Source organism: Pseudoliparis swirei, chromosome 24, assembly GCF_029220125.1.
Source record: "Pseudoliparis swirei isolate HS2019 ecotype Mariana Trench chromosome 24, NWPU_hadal_v1, whole genome shotgun sequence".
Taxonomy (NCBI): domain Eukaryota; kingdom Metazoa; phylum Chordata; class Actinopteri; order Perciformes; family Liparidae; genus Pseudoliparis; species Pseudoliparis swirei.
In genome coordinates this window covers 17,702,475-17,719,717 of record NC_079411.1, presented here as the reverse complement: position 1 = coordinate 17,719,717, position 17,243 = coordinate 17,702,475, and the positions used below count along the sequence as shown (strand labels likewise).

General features: G+C 41.4%; 1 protein-coding gene across 3 annotated transcripts; it reads right to left on the bottom strand.

Moving 5' to 3' along the window:
• Window positions 1–2,420: 2,420 nt before the first annotated feature.
• Window positions 2,421–12,496, bottom strand: LOC130190787 (ATP-sensitive inward rectifier potassium channel 12-like). Of its 3 annotated transcripts, none has more exons than XM_056410398.1 (4): window positions 12,361–12,496; window positions 6,846–6,891; window positions 5,648–6,372; window positions 2,421–4,488 (listed from the first exon to the last, which is right to left on the bottom strand). In XM_056410398.1, exons 3-4 carry the CDS (start codon window positions 5,737–5,739, stop codon window positions 2,856–2,858), a joined length of 1,725 nt encoding a protein of 574 aa, XP_056266373.1. In that variant the 5' UTR covers window positions 5,740–6,372; window positions 6,846–6,891; window positions 12,361–12,496; the 3' UTR covers window positions 2,421–2,855. The 3 variants fall into 3 exon arrangements, with proteins under 3 accessions (XP_056266373.1, XP_056266375.1, XP_056266374.1); XM_056410400.1 differs by having other exon boundaries at window positions 5,648–5,826; XM_056410399.1 differs by lacking the exon at window positions 12,361–12,496 and having other exon boundaries at window positions 6,809–7,307.
• Between the last annotated feature and the right edge of the window lie 4,747 nt (window positions 12,497–17,243).

Here is a 17,243-nt window from a genome sequence, read left to right as displayed (position 1 = left end):
GTGTGGTTTGGTTCCCACCTTGTATTACCCTTAAAACTAAGCAGTGTCTGCTTGCGTCCCTTTGTAACTGGTTGCATTTGCTTATGAGATTTACCCTCTAAACCTTCCAAAATGTTTATTATTATAATATTGTATAACTATTAGGATCCATAAGATATACAACTATACATAGATACACACACACACACATACACACAAACATACACAAACATACATACATACAAAGGAAAGATTAGGGGTTTTAGAACATGATGAACACAATTTTCTGTTGCACATTATTTTTTTCTCTCCGAAAGTGCAAAAAAATGCCCATTAAACACAAACAAAATCGCAGAGAACTGGTTTGGTTTGTAATATCAGTCATATCCTGATGTTGGTACTGGGTAAAATAACCCAAAGCAACAAACCCACCGAGATAACAGTGATCAAAACCACAACAATCCCACTCTGGGCTGCCTCTCACTGTGTTATCACTGTTCAGCCACACGGGGGAGCTTGTTCTACAGCCATTCCAGTTGGATGAACTTCAGTGCCTCCCCATGGTGTTGTTGTAATGAAGCCTCTCCCTCTTCTTGTTTTCTCCCTCTTTTTCTCCCGTAGCCTTCCACCTTTAATCCCTGTCTGCCCGGTTTGTCTGTGTGTTGGAGACTGTCCCGCTTGTTCTTATTTACGTGAACATGCGTCGGCGGCCGAGAGCAAAAAGGAGCTGTTTGGCTCCTGTTGTGCCTAACTTCCTTTCTCGTACAGTCGAGACGGCACAGAGATCAGCTTCCCTATATTTAGCGTAACGTGTTGTCATGGTTGCAACCATAAGCAACAGAGGGGAGTGTTGGTGGGGGCGTTGTTGTCCCATAGTAACAACAAGAAGTCAGAAAAGTAATCTATAAGTGTTCTGTGAAGATTTTCCAGGCCCTTTTAAGCATTGTTCAGATCAAAAGCAATGTGATTTGTCTTTTGTAGACTAGACGGTGTTTATTAGCCCCAAAAGAGTCAATGCACTAACTCTACAGATGTTAGCGGTAAGCTAGTTAGCTAGAGATGCACAGACAACAGTTGTGTTCAGAACTCACCTGAAAGAAAGAAAAACATACTCATCAACTGCACTGCACTTATGAATCAGATTCATAAAGCAGCAGGATATGCCTACATTTGTGGAGAAAAAAAATTCGACCCACATGCACCTGAGAGAGTAGTTGTCTTTCCATAATTGTTCTGTGCACAACTGTCTCTAAAATGTGATGTGTGTTCTGTATGAAGTCATAACTACGTTGATATTGTACTTCAGTGGCACAGGTTCCCTGACAAGTTACCCAAGGAGTCTACAGCCGTGTGAGCCTTTGAGCTAAATGCTAACAACAGCATGCTACGCTCACAGTGACCAAGCTAATGTAACGCTTACCATGCTCACCTTATCTTATCATCTTATTTTAGTGTGTTAGCATTTGATAATTAGCACTGAACACAAAGTATATCTGAGGCTGATCTGAATTCAATTAGTTTAGCAGATTTCTTATCAGGATTACACCAAAGTATTGGACAATTTAAATGTTTGACCCGATGAGTAGTAAACATAAAAGAGTGAAGAAAAATTATCAGAATCAATTCTGAGGATGAGCTTCATGCATCTCATGACAGATCATAGGCCTACATCTAATAGTTTTGAAGATGTTTCAGTCAGGACCAAAGTGGTAGACCGACCAAGTGGCCGACACAACGACTTGGGTGTGGGGCAGTTGCCTGCTGTGCCTTGTTGGTAATACACCCATGTAGAGACCTATTGGATTCAAAGTCAAGACAAAAGAGATTTATCTGATCTCATCTATTCAAGAGACGTAACAGACACAATTCAAACATTAACAGTGTTGTTGTTCATGAGGTGCTTTGTTTAGAGAAACCAACTCGCAAAGTGTTTGTATCTATTCATAAAAGTAAGAACAAAGTGATTTTCTTTAACTGTACAGGTTTGACAAATCGTTCGAACTCGGTGTGGCAGCTGTGGTGGTGTGGTTTAGGGAACAGGGTCTAATTGGCTTCAGCTGCTGGCTGATTGGTAATCAGCCATCAGCTGAAGCCAATCTGTGTGTGATTAGCCCTCAGCTATACAAGCTGGAGGGGAGATGCAGGAGAGTGAGCAGAGCAGAAGCACAGTCTGCGTTAAAGAGCAATACAGAATGTTACCAAATATCCCGGTGTTGACCGATCCTGCGTGCTTAGGGGGGAAACCTACGGGTGACGGCATGGAAGCTGTTACACTCGGTTTTATGGCCCTTTTCAATTGATTTGAGCGTGTTGCCTTTCATGGAATAAATGGCTTATTTATCAAATGTGAAAAGTGACAGAACTCAACCAGGAAGACAGAAGTCTTTAAATACTGAAATATTTTATTTTTTACACAAAATCTTGCTGGCGTTTGTGTCATGCCACCTTTAAAATAAATGGATTTTTCTCTTATAACATATATGTATATGATGCATAATCATTTCAAAATTAAAACAAAATCATATCATATTTACAAAAACTCAATGAAAATAAAGAACAAAAACCTGACTTAACTGTAGATCATAGACTGTCATATCGACTAAAACAAGAAAGCAACAACGTTTTCAAGATAGCTCATGATTTGAGAGTAATACCCGGTCACCATTTTCAAAAGTAGATGAGCTGTACGCTGTTTAAATGCTGATGTCACAACTAAAAGTGTACAATACCTCTAGCCAGAGCAAGTTATGATCAAAAGCTGAGTGGATTTTGTGACAGCTGCGAAAAATCTTTTATTTTCAAACTATTTCAATACTTTGGTTGGATGCACACAGACAAAGAGAGAAAACAAATGGACGGTCAGCCATTACCATCTATTAGACCCCTGACTCTCTGCTGATGTATAAAGGTAGGGTGGGCTGTAGTCTGTCAAGGCTGATCTGATTCTCTGAGTCCAGAACGCACAGCATCTCCACCTTCTGCTCCTCCACAAATGTCTCTTTGAATCCCAAGTGAATGTCATCCCTTATCTTTACCTCTCTCTCACTTCTTACATTCAGGCTCCCCGCCTCCTCTTTCACGTCCTCCTCGTCGTCCCCGCAGCACAAGGCCACCTCGTTCTCGTAGCAGAAAGCGCTGGGGGAGTGAGGGCCCAGGAGGTGGCGGGCTGCCCTCTGTGGGAATGGCGAGGGAGACCGGGAGTAACTCGAGCTGGAGGATGAGGACTGCCTGCCGCGGCCCATCATCTGGTTTAGTTCCCTGGCACTGCAGTGAGGTGTAGATGGCACTTCGTAGGATTTATGGAAGCGGGAGTAGTCCACCTGGTAGCGATCACCCTTCTCAAAGACCACCGGCTCAAAGCGGTGACCCCACAGGATCTCCTTGGACAAGTAGGAGCTGCGGGCCTGAGTGGTCATAGCTGTGGCCTCCACCATCCCCTCCAGGATGACCACGATCTCAAAGTCTTCCTTGAGCAGGTCGTTGCGGCTCAGGTTGTACAGAGGACTGGTCTTGTTGATCTCGTGGACCACCACCAGCGGTGACACCAGAAACAGCCGGTCCAACCCGTCGTCATAGCCGACATCAATGTCCGTTTGCTCCAAAGGGAGGTACTCGCCCTCCGCTGTCACGTGCGACTTTATAAGCTGAGCGCGTACATGTGCTTCGACAATGTGGCTCTTGCGCATGTTGCCCAGGCGCCACATGAGGCAAAGCTTGCCGTCTCGCATGGCGATGACGGCATAATGCGAGAACAGCAAGGTCTGCGCCCGCTTCTTGGGGCGCACCATCTTTGCCATGATGGTGCCGATCATGAAGGAGTCAAGAATGCAGCCAACGATGGACTGGACCACCACTGTCACCACAGCGCCTGGGCACTCTTCGGTGACACATCGGAATCCATATCCAATGGTGGTCTGGGTCTCTATGGAGAACAGAAAGGCCCCGATGAAACCCTGGATGTGGAGGATACATGGCCGCCATTCGTCATTTTCGTCCCCTACGTTGTTTCGAGGATCCCCTTCCTTCGTGGGTATGCGAAGGCTAAAGTCGCCATGAATGAGCGCCACGCCCCAGAAGATCACGCCAAACAGCAGCCAAGACAGAAGGAAGGTGGTGGTGAAAACGAGCAGCAGATAGCGCCAGCGAATGTCCACGCAGGTGGTGAAAATGTCAGCCAGGTAACGCCGTGGCTTATCCTCCATGTTGTGGAACACCACGTTGCACTGGCCGCTCTTCTTCACAAAGCGGCTGCGCAGGTGTCCGGTGCCCATATCCAGGCCCAGGCGACATGAAGGTGAAGCGCGGCAGCTGTTGTGGACGACGGGCTCATTTGTTACTCTCAAAGATAAAGTCCCTCTTCCCTCATCGCCACCTGGACACTCTCCTCCTGCTTCCTCGGCCCGCATGCAGGGCCCCGACAGAGTCTGCTGAGTCAGAGGACTGTGGCCGTTGTGTCGGGCCACGCTGGAGATCTTCAGGGCATCTTCGTCTGTGGAAACGATGCTGTATCTGAGAACAGACGGGAGATCATTTTTTTAGCCAAACAAATTGCGCAGACATGTGGATGCTTAGCTTTCATACTTTTTCAATATTTTCAAACAGTTTCTACATTTAAGAAAAAAGGCGTGATCTTCTACATTAGCCTAAACTCTGATAACAGCCTGGATAGGCTTGCACACAGTGAGGAAACGCTAGGCAGTGGATGTGTTAGTTGTGAAAATGTGTTTTGTTATTACCATTATTCTAATTAATTTACAAACACACTATTAAATTCATTCTTTACGCGTTTGCTCTTGTGCTTTTTTGTCTAAAATCTTCAAATGTAGAATATGACCCCTACTCCAACTCTTTCACATGTACATACTTGTGAAAAAATCCAAAGCTTGCAAGACCTGCATTGAAGTTGCTAAACTACGATTGCCAACTGTTAATTGGATGTTTTGGTTTTCTTGACATCACATTTTTATAAACTAATTATTAATTGTAACTAATGTCTCTCTTACTGGTTTAACCATTTACTTTATACTATATCAATTCGTTATAATTTGTCATTGAAAACAACTTTTGGGTTGTCAAATCTCTGGTTGCATTAATAATCAAGCCATTAATAAATCCTCTTGAGTCTCACAGTCTCAAATACATTTGCATATATAAATGATAATAAGCTTTGGATAAAGGGTTTATAAATCACAGTTAAGCAAACTAATAAACTTCATAAAGGGTCATGGGTTTCTCAACAAAAGTTAGTAAGTCATCTTTATGACAGTACAAATGTTATTGATAAAAGGTTTTCTGTGATAATCCATCAAGTCCGAATGTATAATTGCTCATTAATAGTTAAGAAATGTGTTGTCCAACTGCCCTGCAGCAATGTTCTATAAGGTCAGAGGTTAAATTATCTAATTGAGGGTCAAACTAACAGTGTCAATGTTTCACTATATTGGCAACCCAAACGTGTGTTCTAAATAAGTACTTACTAATTACTAATTTAGCTAATAAGCATGAGATAACACTTCATTAATTGGTATAAACTCTTTGTTAAGTCTGACTTATAAAAGCAGTACAAATATGTTTCATTGTGAAGTAATGGAACAAAAGTAACCAAATCTTTCTTGAACTTTTCTTCCATAACACAGTTGACACGTTTCTAATGCCCACCCTCTCTCACCTAGTGACTCGCACCGCTCCCATGGCACCGGTGATCATCAGGCTGTGTCTGTGAGGGCAGTAATGGAGGTTGGGGCGGGCAGTTCCAACCATTAAAGTACTGTTGCTGGACAGGGAGGCAGTTTGAGCTCAGGTGCTTCTTGCATTTGTTATCAGCGCTGCCTTCTTATGAAACATTTTCTGTGAACAAAGAACATTTGATAATGATCAGATATAGTTAATTCCTGCTCAATGCTAACACAGCATGCTAACATGCTAATGTTAACTGTTAATGTTAACAGTGGCACTGTTTACCCCGATTAGCATGCTAACACGCTGAACAAACATGACCATAGAGGACACATTGGGTCCAGAAACACAGCTGATGCTGACGGGAATAGCATTAGTTTTGCAAGACTTGCAAGAGTTGCAAGAGTTTGGGACAAATTGAAAAATTCATCCAAAATATGTTGAGATATTTCAGTCTGGACCAAAGCGGGGGATCAGGAAACAGGGCACCAGGGCATCAGGCAACATTGTCATCGATCTCGCCACGTCGCTAGCGTGACTAAAAACCAGAAAAATCAAATATTTCGCTCTGCAAATTTTGGCCTCACCCTAATGCACCAGACAGTTGTTTTGTGTGACGAAAGCTTATCGATTAGGTCTTTGCTAGTGGTTAGCCTTCGGGACCTTCATGGCCAACCAGGGGTGGAAAAGCACACAGCCAGTTGAAGGGACAAAGGTCTAAAAAAGAGATGAATCAGTGGTTATCTACTGTTAGAGGAACAATTGATCTGCTGTTTGGCCTGATGACAAAGTTGAAGGTTGATTTTGCTCGGCTTATTATTCAAGGTTCAAGGTTCAAGGTTTTTTATTTGCCATCTGTGCCTAGACCAGCAGTCCAGACACATCGGAATTATTTTTGCAGGGTTCTCCAAGTCAACAGAGGTACAGAACAAACACACTATAATAATAATAATAATAATAACTGTAATAATAATAGAAATATGAAACATATATTTAAAAAGAACACTGTACAAAAAACACACTGTACATAGTGTGGTAAAGTGTATGCAGTATTAACAGTATTAAGTACTAAGTATGGGAACAGGTTATCAAAAAGAAACATAAGAAAGCAGAGTGCAGAGATAATAAGTAGGTAAGTAGGCTAGTGCTGTACCTAGCTTGTAAAAAGAAAGAAAGAGGGTGACTCTGACCTTCACGCTGACCGTATTGGCATGTTGGCTGGCGTCTTTAAGGATTCTGTAAGAAAAGGTTAGAAAGAAAGTTATTATGTCAGCTAGCTGGGAATCAAGAGAACCAAAAAGCAACCGGGTTGCATAAGCAGTAGAAGGCCAAGGGCACGCGAATCCCTTCGGCTGATATAAATAAATAAGTTGACATTAGAAAGGTAGTAATATTTTGTCTTATGTATGTCTCCGACATCTGCTGTTTAAAAGCCTTTGTTCAATATCGCCGTCAATAACAAGTACAAGCAAACAGAAACACGGTTGCACACACGTAGAGATTTTGATGGGATTTGTTGTCATGCAATGTGGGCCGTGTGCAACCCTGATTGGCTGGATGAAGAGTGATTGTCGAATGGATAATCCCAAAAGCGCAGATGATGACGTTGGCTCGATAACTCCCACAGCTGGAGGAGCAAGTCCTCTATGTGAAGCCCTAACCTTTTCTTACAGAGTCCTTAAAGACGCCAGCCAACATGCCAATACGGTCAGCGTGAAGGTCAGAGTCAGTGCCAGCAGCATCATGAGCGGGATCAGGACAGAACAACACAGTTCACATGCCAGTCCGCCAGTGAAAGGCGTCATTGTTTGGTGTAGATCTGCTGAATTTATCTTTTTTTGAATTGGTGAAGAGAACCCTGTGTTATTATTATTTATTTATTTTACAACAACATCAATTATTAATCATGTTGGTGTTGTTTCTAATGTTTCTAATGTGTTAATGTTGTTGGTTTGATTTTATTTCTGCTTCATTTGGTCCATCCCAGATAAAAAATATAACATGCATCTTTTTTTAAATGTTATAATGAATTTTATATTATGAGAATGATACTTAAGTTTGTCATTATTAGAATCCTGCAAAGCTGACTGTGTAGTACACACATCTTTGCAGGATTCTAATGATGACAAACATTATGTGCACTTGTTGTTGAGCGCAGTTCTTTTGTGTACCTGTTGATAATATAATGCACATAATGCCATTATGAGCATCAGGTTTATAGTTTAATTTTTACAAGCCACCAAGATAAAGCCATCCGTACTCGATGTCCTGTGGCTCTGTTCTTGGGCCCACGTGCATGAAGTCCTAAAAATATTCTGTTGTCATCTCCATGACAACTGAGCAAATTCAATGCAGACAAAAAGCTGCCGAGTGATCCTCGAGTCAAGACTCTTTTTGTCAAAACAACCATCGTTTGAAAAAATGATGTCAGCTACTCTCAAGATAACTATTATCTTCACAAATGAGGCGTGTGCTGCAGGAGCATCACACTGGTCCATTTCACTGGATTCATGTTGTTGTTTTAGTATCTGGGACTTTTAAAGATCTAATCCATGTTCGTTTTACGCCTCCCCGGTGAAGCTTTGTTGACATTATAATTTATGACGAACCCCAAATAATTGAGATTATTTTATGTTTGTATATAGCCGTAAATCCTTTTGTTCTTAAATGCTGATGTATCTCTTAACTGTGTGCCTGAATAAGCCATACGTGCCACAATTAACTCAATATTGCCACTAATGTGTCTTACTGTCAGCACAGTGGCTTTATTTCTAAGATGATGAAGCCCCTGAGGGAGAAGACAAGTAAATAATGTCTGATCATAGTTACTGTATTTGCCATTTCCATAGGAACCTCTCTCCTCTCCCTCTATGGGAGTGATTTGTTGTTGTTGTTGTTGTGTGTGTGTGTGTGTGTGTGTGTGTGTGTGTGTGTGTGTGTGTGTGTGTGTGTGTGTGTGTGTGTGTGTGTGTGTGTGTGTGTGTGGTGATATTTATCATGTAAGACAACTTGAAAGGAGATGAGAGGAGAGGAGTAGAGAGGAAATAGGCTAGAACTTTTCCTCAAAGGACCAAAGAGCAGGAGCGGGTCATCTTCATTGACTCCATCATGTTTCTACAGCAGCGTAGAACAGACAAACCAAACACTGCACTAAGGAGAGCCTTTTGTGTTTTTACATTAAACATGTCCATCATAAGGTAGCACTGCCATAAATCCTACTCTGCTGTATGGTCTATCTCTAAGTGGGACAATCATTTACAAAATGAATATCTCATTGTATTATAGAAGACTGGAAACTAAATATTGGGACCATAAACTCATGTTTAAAATGTTAAAATCAGAAATCAATCACACTTTGTTTTGCAATCAGAGGAGTCGCCCCTGATGGCCATTAGAGGGACTGCATGATTAAGGCACTTCCTCATCTGATTCAGTTTTCTGTAGCCTTTATTCAGCTGCTGTAACAATCTGCAACTTCACCACTTGATGACACTAAATCGTACGTACTGTACCTTTAAATTAGCCACCCACACTCATAAAGAAGCACCAAATCCTGCAGTATACAACAGCTGTCTCCAGATTATTATTGTTATTAATATTATGCAGTGCGCTTAAGACTCTGACGTAGGTCTCATCCAGGTACGTCAGTGGACCTAAGCAGTCATACATTACAGCATAATCTCATTCAAAGGAAAAGGGTGGAGGGAACTTGAAATACCAGATTACTATTTCCCTTAATCTCTCATTCCAAGCAACTATATGAAAGGTGGTTGACAGTTGCTGTGTGGCCTGGTTTAAACCCTTTTGTTTAATCTGAGATATAATGATAAGAGAAAGGAAGGGAGGGATAAGGAAAAGCAGGAATAAAGGCCACAAGGTCCTCCCCGTTGGACAGAGTGTGAGAAAAGAAATACAGATTAAAATGACGGGATTATGATGTCAGATGATGTTACTACAACGTCTCCTGTACAGAAAAGTAAAATATTTACATTCAAACACACACCCAAGGCACCCACGGTACACAAGGCGTACATCTTTGTCAAAGGAATGCGCAAAAACGGGCGAGAGAGCTGCGTTTGGTCACGCCAAGTTTTTGCGAGGCGATCCTTTTTAAGTTTCTGGTTTTTTTCTGTAGCTTTGTATCTATTCCCAAGGACAGCAGTCAGTCTCCATAGTGTCCTGAAAATATGGACCTGTTTGTTTAGAACAGCCACACACTTATTTACACTAGAAGAACATCATCCTGCACACACACACACACACACAACTCTTAACTAACCCTAAATGATGGAGAGTAGCCCATTTGTGTTCTCTACTACTAAATATAATAATCTACTGTGTAGGAGATTTATGGCACTCTGAATAGGGATGTTTTGCGTGATAAGGACTTTTTTATATGTTATTGTTACGTACACTGGTCTACATGTTTTGTATTGTGTTCTGTTTTGGTCTTGTTTTGTGTTGTTGCTTTGTCTCCCCCTCCTGTTGTCATTCTCATACTTCACAGACGTGCACACCTGGTTCCAGTCATCAAATCATCACACCTGTTCCTGATCACCCATCAACCATTCCCCTTTAAATAGTCCTGTGTTTGTTCAGCGTGGAGTTCGGTCTTTGGTTGCTGTGGAGCTTTTTTAGTACACTCTACTGTTTCATTTGGTAGCAGCCTACTTTTGTTGTGTCTTGTTTAATTCCTTTTTGTTGTGCGCACAGGGTCAATGAGGACAGGTAAGATACCCCAGGGTTTACATACTACATACATGTAGGTTTACTTGTTGTTAATACCCCAGGTTAGAGTGAGCACCACCCTCTGTACTTTTGGGTGCACATCACCTGTCCCGGGCGGGGCGTGGGTTTTGATATGTTCTTTTCTTTGGTGCCACTGACGGTCCTTGTTTGTCCTTGTGTTGCTGCTTGTTAATAAACCCTTTTCGTATAACTTTTCGTGTCCTCAACTGGTGTGACTGCATCCTCACATAAGCAAACCTGCTACCTTATGTTGCGCCCCACCAGGAGGCGCAACAGTTATGTATAACCTTGATAATAATAATTATTATTATTATTATCATTAATAATAATAATTTTTCGTTGTCATCCGACAAAACAAAGTATTGTCTCGTTCCTTCAGAGGTAAATAGAGTATTAAATGTAACTGTCAGACAAATCAGCTTCATACTTTTCCTGGAGTAAAACTTTGAAACTATTTCTTGTAATGGACTTATCATGTGGTGTATTTTCATTTACTGAAAAAAGTTATTTGTACTTCCTTGGTTAAATTTTCACATAAGTCTTAATCGTAGATATTTGGATTCCCCCCCCCCCCCCCCTCATCATTTTAGGTCATAACTTGTCGCCTCACCCCCGAAATGTGCATTGGGTGTGATACGACGATCAAAAAATCCTATGGATGAAAGTGAAGTTTCCATCTTTACACACACATCTCCGTGGATTCAACGGCTCACGCAGTGCAAGCAGAAGTTATGACGGGGCAGTTTTCAAACTAAGCAGCAGCTGTGACGTGAATTGGTTTCATTGAGGCCACTGGAGCTGTCCAGTGCTGGAAATCAATCCAAAGCCTGCAGGAATAATAGACAGCTGGGAGCGGAGAGGCCGGGAGCGAGGATGGGGGTGTGGGGGCAGGGAGAGGAGTTAAGTATTACCATAACCTTGAAAAAGGATTGTGGCCTTTAAAATCTTGCCCTCTATCTGTTTACACTCCCCACATATGTTACAGTCCACGTGCTCAGCCATATGAACGGGTTATTAAAGCATTGATTGTTTATTTATTTCTGAGTGTTTATAATAGGTTGGGGACAGACAGACTAACGCAGGACTTACCGAGGTGGAACTTGCTAAACATGACGTTTTTTTAAATTTACATTTGACGATTTTAAAGTGGAGGCAGGAAAATAAGCAAGTTAAACACCTTGATCATAACATTAACTAGAACGGGCACTCGGTAGAGCGCATACCTTCGCATATCACAAGATTGGGCATTGAATTATGAACATTTTGGCATTAGTTGCATGCCAATTGGACAAATGTATCGTGCTATGGTAAAAAAAAGATTTTGACCTTTCATGACCTTGACCTTTGACCCGATTGATCCCAAAATCTAATCAAATGGTCCCCGGATAATAACCAATCATCCCACCAAATTCCATGTGATTCAAGAAGATTTGACCTGTTCATGACCTTTGACCTTGACCTTTGACCCGATCGATCCCAAAATCTAATCAACTGGTCCCCGGAAAATAAACAATCATCCCACCAAATTTCATGCGATTCGGTTCAATACTTTTAAAGTTCTGCGAAAGATTTTGACCTGTTCATGACCTTTGACCTTTACCTTTGACCCGATCGATCCCAAAATCTAATCAACTGGTCCCCGGATAATAAACAATCATCCCACCAAATTGCATGCGATTCGGTTCAATACTTTTTGAGTTTTGCGAATAACATGCATACAAATAAATAAATAAATAAATACACGGCGATCAAAACATAACCTTCCGGCATTTTCAATGCGAAGGTAATAAATACACGGCGATCAAAACATAACCTTCCGGCATTTTCAATGCGAAGGTACAAATAAAAAATAAAATAATGTTTTGGGTCGAAAGTTGTTTTTTTACAAATATTCCCATAAGAGCCAACAGACGTGACTGATAATATAAATAAAAATATCAAGCTATGAACTCTTACCTTATTGTAAATGTAGACTGAATCACTCAAAGACTGACACCGGTTTCATCCTCGTGAAAGAGATGCTTGAGTTGTTCCTCTCCTCTTTGTTTTTTCAATAAACAAACTGGGTTTTCATCGACGTGCTCCCAGATGGCTGCTGCACAAACTTGTCCTTGTCTCCAGTCGGAGCTTTGTCTTGCTGCTCCATAGTAGCTGAACAGAGCTGCTCCCGCCTGGTGGTTGTGCATCTGCTCCAATTCTTGCCTGTGTTCGTGTGTGTGTGTGTGTGTGTGTGTGTGTGTGTGTGTGGGGGTGTGTGGGTGGGTGTGGAGAGAGACAGGGATAGAGAGAGGGAGAGAGAGACAGAGAGCTCTGATTATGTTTCTATTTATATATATATATATATTGCTAATGTTTTCCCCAGAGTGTGGGGATGTGGATTGTATGATTTAGACTTGAGCCCACTCAGACGTGCACTGTCATCCAAGAAATACACAAACCACTTTTGTAACCCGACAAGATTTCTGGAAAGAGACTCAGTAGGAGTGTTTTATAAGCATTTTACAGTGTGTTTGTATTGAGTTTGTGGTACAAAATGTTTCTACTTTTCATCTCATATTTCATTATGACCATTTTTAAATAGACTAAGTGCATAACTGTGGCAAACTACAGTAAGTTCAAAGTCATCTTGAATGCTTTTTTAATTCCTTTTTGCATGAAATATGAATATTTGTACACACGGTACTAATTGGTTTCCAAATTATTGACTAAATGAATACAAGATGTAAAAGAAAAAAGTGAAAACAAAAAAGCTCTGAATATAAGAAAGTATATAAAGCTGCATTTCTTAAATCAGAAAGTACAGCATTGGTTGGGCCCCTTTGTTTACAAAATATTTACCAGAGTAGTTCCAGTCCACTACTCGCTCCTCGTCGCCCTCTGTCCCGCATTTGGGCCTCGAGCAGCAGCAGCAGCGGCCAACCGACAACCGTCATTATTTCACTCTTTTCGACTAATGCTTTATAAGTATGTGACATTGCAACAGCGATGCTCTTGCACAGAGGTTAAATGAGCGGCGACCTTGAGAATCTGACCCTCAGCTCGTTGTTGTCCGTCTTCGGGCACGTTTGGATGCAGCCGCATGCCAGGGGAGGAGATTAAGTCATGAGGTGTTGTGTAACACAGGTTACATAACGCTGATTCGGGTTTACGTCCTTTTGCAATTGCTGCAACCTTCATTTGTCAAGTAACTCTGAAAATAAGGGAATTAAAAACGGACGTTGTTGACCTGCAAGTATCAAACCTTGTAGTGCAGTAATAAATGTCAATAAGACTATAAGTCTTTTCCATGAGAAAATTAATCAGCTACTATTTGAATAACATTTGTTTTATATTTAATGACAAAAATATGTCTTGTTTCCAGCTTCTCAAATATGCTGGTTAACTGTCCACAAAACAAGCAGTCTAAGAAAGTCACTTTGGCTTCTGGCTCCGGGGAGCTGAGATGGGCCTTCTGTGGGTTAACTTTATACAGCGACTCATGTATAATCAGAAATGAATCATTATCTGCACCTCTTAAATAATCAGAAGTGTGGCGATATATTCTGGGATGCCTGAGATGACAACCTTAATAGCTCCGAGAAAAAAATATGGATTTTCTTTTGGCAGACTGGTTGATGTTTGATTTGTTTGCTTGTATGCGTGCAGGTGTGTCGAATAATCTCTTCTGCCTTCCTTTATGATGACCATCATCATCATCATCATCATCACAGAAATAGAAATAGAAAGAACAGACCACAAAAATGCTGCTGCGGCCCAAACCATTTAATATCGGGCCGTTTCTTAAATGAATACATTTTAAAAGCATTAATAAAACATTGATCAAGCACGGCAGTGCGAGTGAGTCTGACTTCATGGTTTCACATTTCAGATCTCTTTGAGGTGTTATTGCCAATTAGCCTCAGCTCTTTAGTCTCCATGGAAACCTTATTTTTATCTTCTTTCTCAGTCATATAAATACACTCTCCACACGGCTTATTTATAAACCTACTTTCTTTTTAGCTTCGAGACAACAGGTGGGTCTCGCATCACGTAGGAGGGGAGTTGGTGGCACAGTTAAAATGGGGCCGAGCAACGTGGGCACGGGTCGGAGGTTAAAGGGATTAATTAAGTGGACACAGTGGGAATGAGTGGGCTGACACTGACCCGCCGTCTAATGCCCTCCATGTAACGAGTCTGGGTGAAAGAGTCGTTACTGCTGCTGCAGCAGTTTGATGATTCACGCAGACAGACGAGACGATCAAACACGAGGTGGCACTTACGCTTGAGAAATGAATGAGGGTCGCACACATCGCAGTGCAATAACATAACGGCAGCATTAAGATAGGTTTACCAAGTTCCCCACAAAAACTGCAGTGAGGGAAAGGCCATCGATTAATTAATTTCAGTGGCATATTTCACAATCACAAGCGTAATAAAGCGTTACAAAAAAGACACAAACCTCGTTGAGGGGGTCAATGAGAAGCCCGGAACATCGTTCAAATAACTCCCTATGAAAGATTAGATGAGCGGGATCAACAATGGGATCTATTTTCTCTGCGGCCCTACTTCACGACTCCCTCTCGAAGGGCACGAGAGCCAGTTTACTCAGAAGTAGGCGGACGCCTCATTTCTCTCTCTGAGGGCTGATCCAGGTCAACATGTTTCTCGAAAAACAGGCCGAGTGGGGGAGTTAAGGGGGAGGAGGAGGAGGGGGGGGGGGCTAGGGCAGGGCGAGAAGAAAAAAGAAAGAGGGGAATTGTTCCCAGTGGATGAATACATTTACTCTAAATACAGAACTGGAAACACCAAAAAGAAGTTTTGTGTAAGTAAGTGTTGCGAGTATCACTTTAACTTCTCTAAAGGCATAAAACTAAAATTACACAGATTCTTCATTTAACTCATAGGCAGTACCACTTTACCCACCGTCGCTATTTAACTTGTATGAGCAGCATATGAACAAGTAATACTAGGTTTATGAAACACTGCAACAGAGCATAATGTATAGTTGTCAGCAGACTTTAATGATCTAGAGTTTAATAATGTATTTGTCAACAAATATAATTCCTCTTGAAGCATTCAACAGACATGAGTGACCATAAAATATACACAAAATATGTAATAATGTTTCATAAATGTATGTTTCATGTAAATGAATGTAATATTTTTTTAAATAATTTATAAACACTTCTTTAATACAAATACTCGCCACGACAACTGAGCAAACTCCATCCGCTGATGAAGATGTAGCTTAAAGCTCCGGGATGATGACACTTCCCCAAACACACAAATCAGGAGAAAACAACAACTTGCCTGCTAAGAGGACAGGAAGCGTGCAAACGGGGCGCTTGTGATCACTGAGCATGATTGTCACGTGACCAGCGGCTCTCCTCTCAAAACGTTTCTTTTTTTGCACTGGACACAGCTCAATTAAGATTGATAATGATTTGATGGTATCTCTGCTAAACTTATAGTCAACTTCACAACTTTCAGGGTAAAGATAATTAATTTTCCCACTAAAAGCTGTAATGTACTGGTTGTTAAAGTTGTTGAGTTCAGAAGGTTATCGGGAGCAGTAACACTAGTGCGATCAATACTTGCCCTGGGTGCATCAAGGTCAGGCGTGCTGGATCAATTGTTGCCCTTTATTCTGAAGGGATTGATGATGGGGTTTTAATTAATCATCTATGATTGGTCTTATTATGAGAAACTCTGGAACATGTTTTTTTCTTTGTTTTTGTCTAACAAGAGAGCCTATTTTAATGTTAATATAGACTGAGGGATACAGAGGGACACGATCAATTACATGGATAAATCTGATGTAAAACGTAAATAGCTGAGCACAGGGCATGTGACCGGTCAGTCACAGTCCACGAATCTCTAAGACAACATCTTTTTAACTGAAGAAAAAAACATAGGCTTTCAGATCAGATTGTAAACAGGGATTTAAAAAAAAAAGTTAACTCAAGGTTGTGAGTGCAGCCAAACTCCAAAATGTACTTCAATTTCCATAAACGACCAAAAGAAAAAGAAAATAAGGACCTTCTGCAAACAATCCCACAATGCAATGTGTTACATTTTCTAGATGCAAAAAAAGTACAGTTGTGCAAAATGTAACTAGTTATCGATGATGCAAAATGACGATGATGGGTAGGTGTCCCACTACTGAGTTTCTATACTATACAGGTAGTTGTGAAAAAGTAAACTTATTTGTTTTACCAAACATAATAAAACAACGTCACAAAACAATCTATAGCGCTGCAAATCGCTGGGAAAGTGTTGCTCAAGTTGACGCAGTTATGTGATTTATTCGCCCTGAGCCGTGACTAACGTTATTTATCACATTTTGATGGAGCAGAACAGGGTGACACGTGATTGGGTGACGTTCCGCTGCATCACTGGAGCTTCACGTCACCGGCCTCCACTGTGTGTTGGGAGGTTCCTCTCGAAGACGTCAATGTATGTGACCTCCTGTGTTGGATATTAAAAATAACATCTTGACGAAGTGAATTTTCACAGAAGTGAAACCAGGAAAGCGTAAAGCTCTCATATTATTGCAATGATTTTAAGATGTCCCAATAATTAACACGAAGACGCTTTAATACTGTAACGCCCTGTTCTGTTTCTCCTCTGTGTCTCCTCTGTCTTGATTGTTTCATTCCCTTCACCTGCCCTCAGCCACTCCTCTGTCTCCTTGATTGGTTAAATCCCTTCACCTGCCCTCAGCCACTCCTGTCTCCCTGATTGTCTCATGCCGTACACCTGTGTTTTCCCCCTATATATTGTGCCAGTCTTTCACTTGTCTCCTGCCGGTTTGTTGTCTTTATCTTAGTCTCGTAGTGTCTCTGTTTCGATGTCTCTGT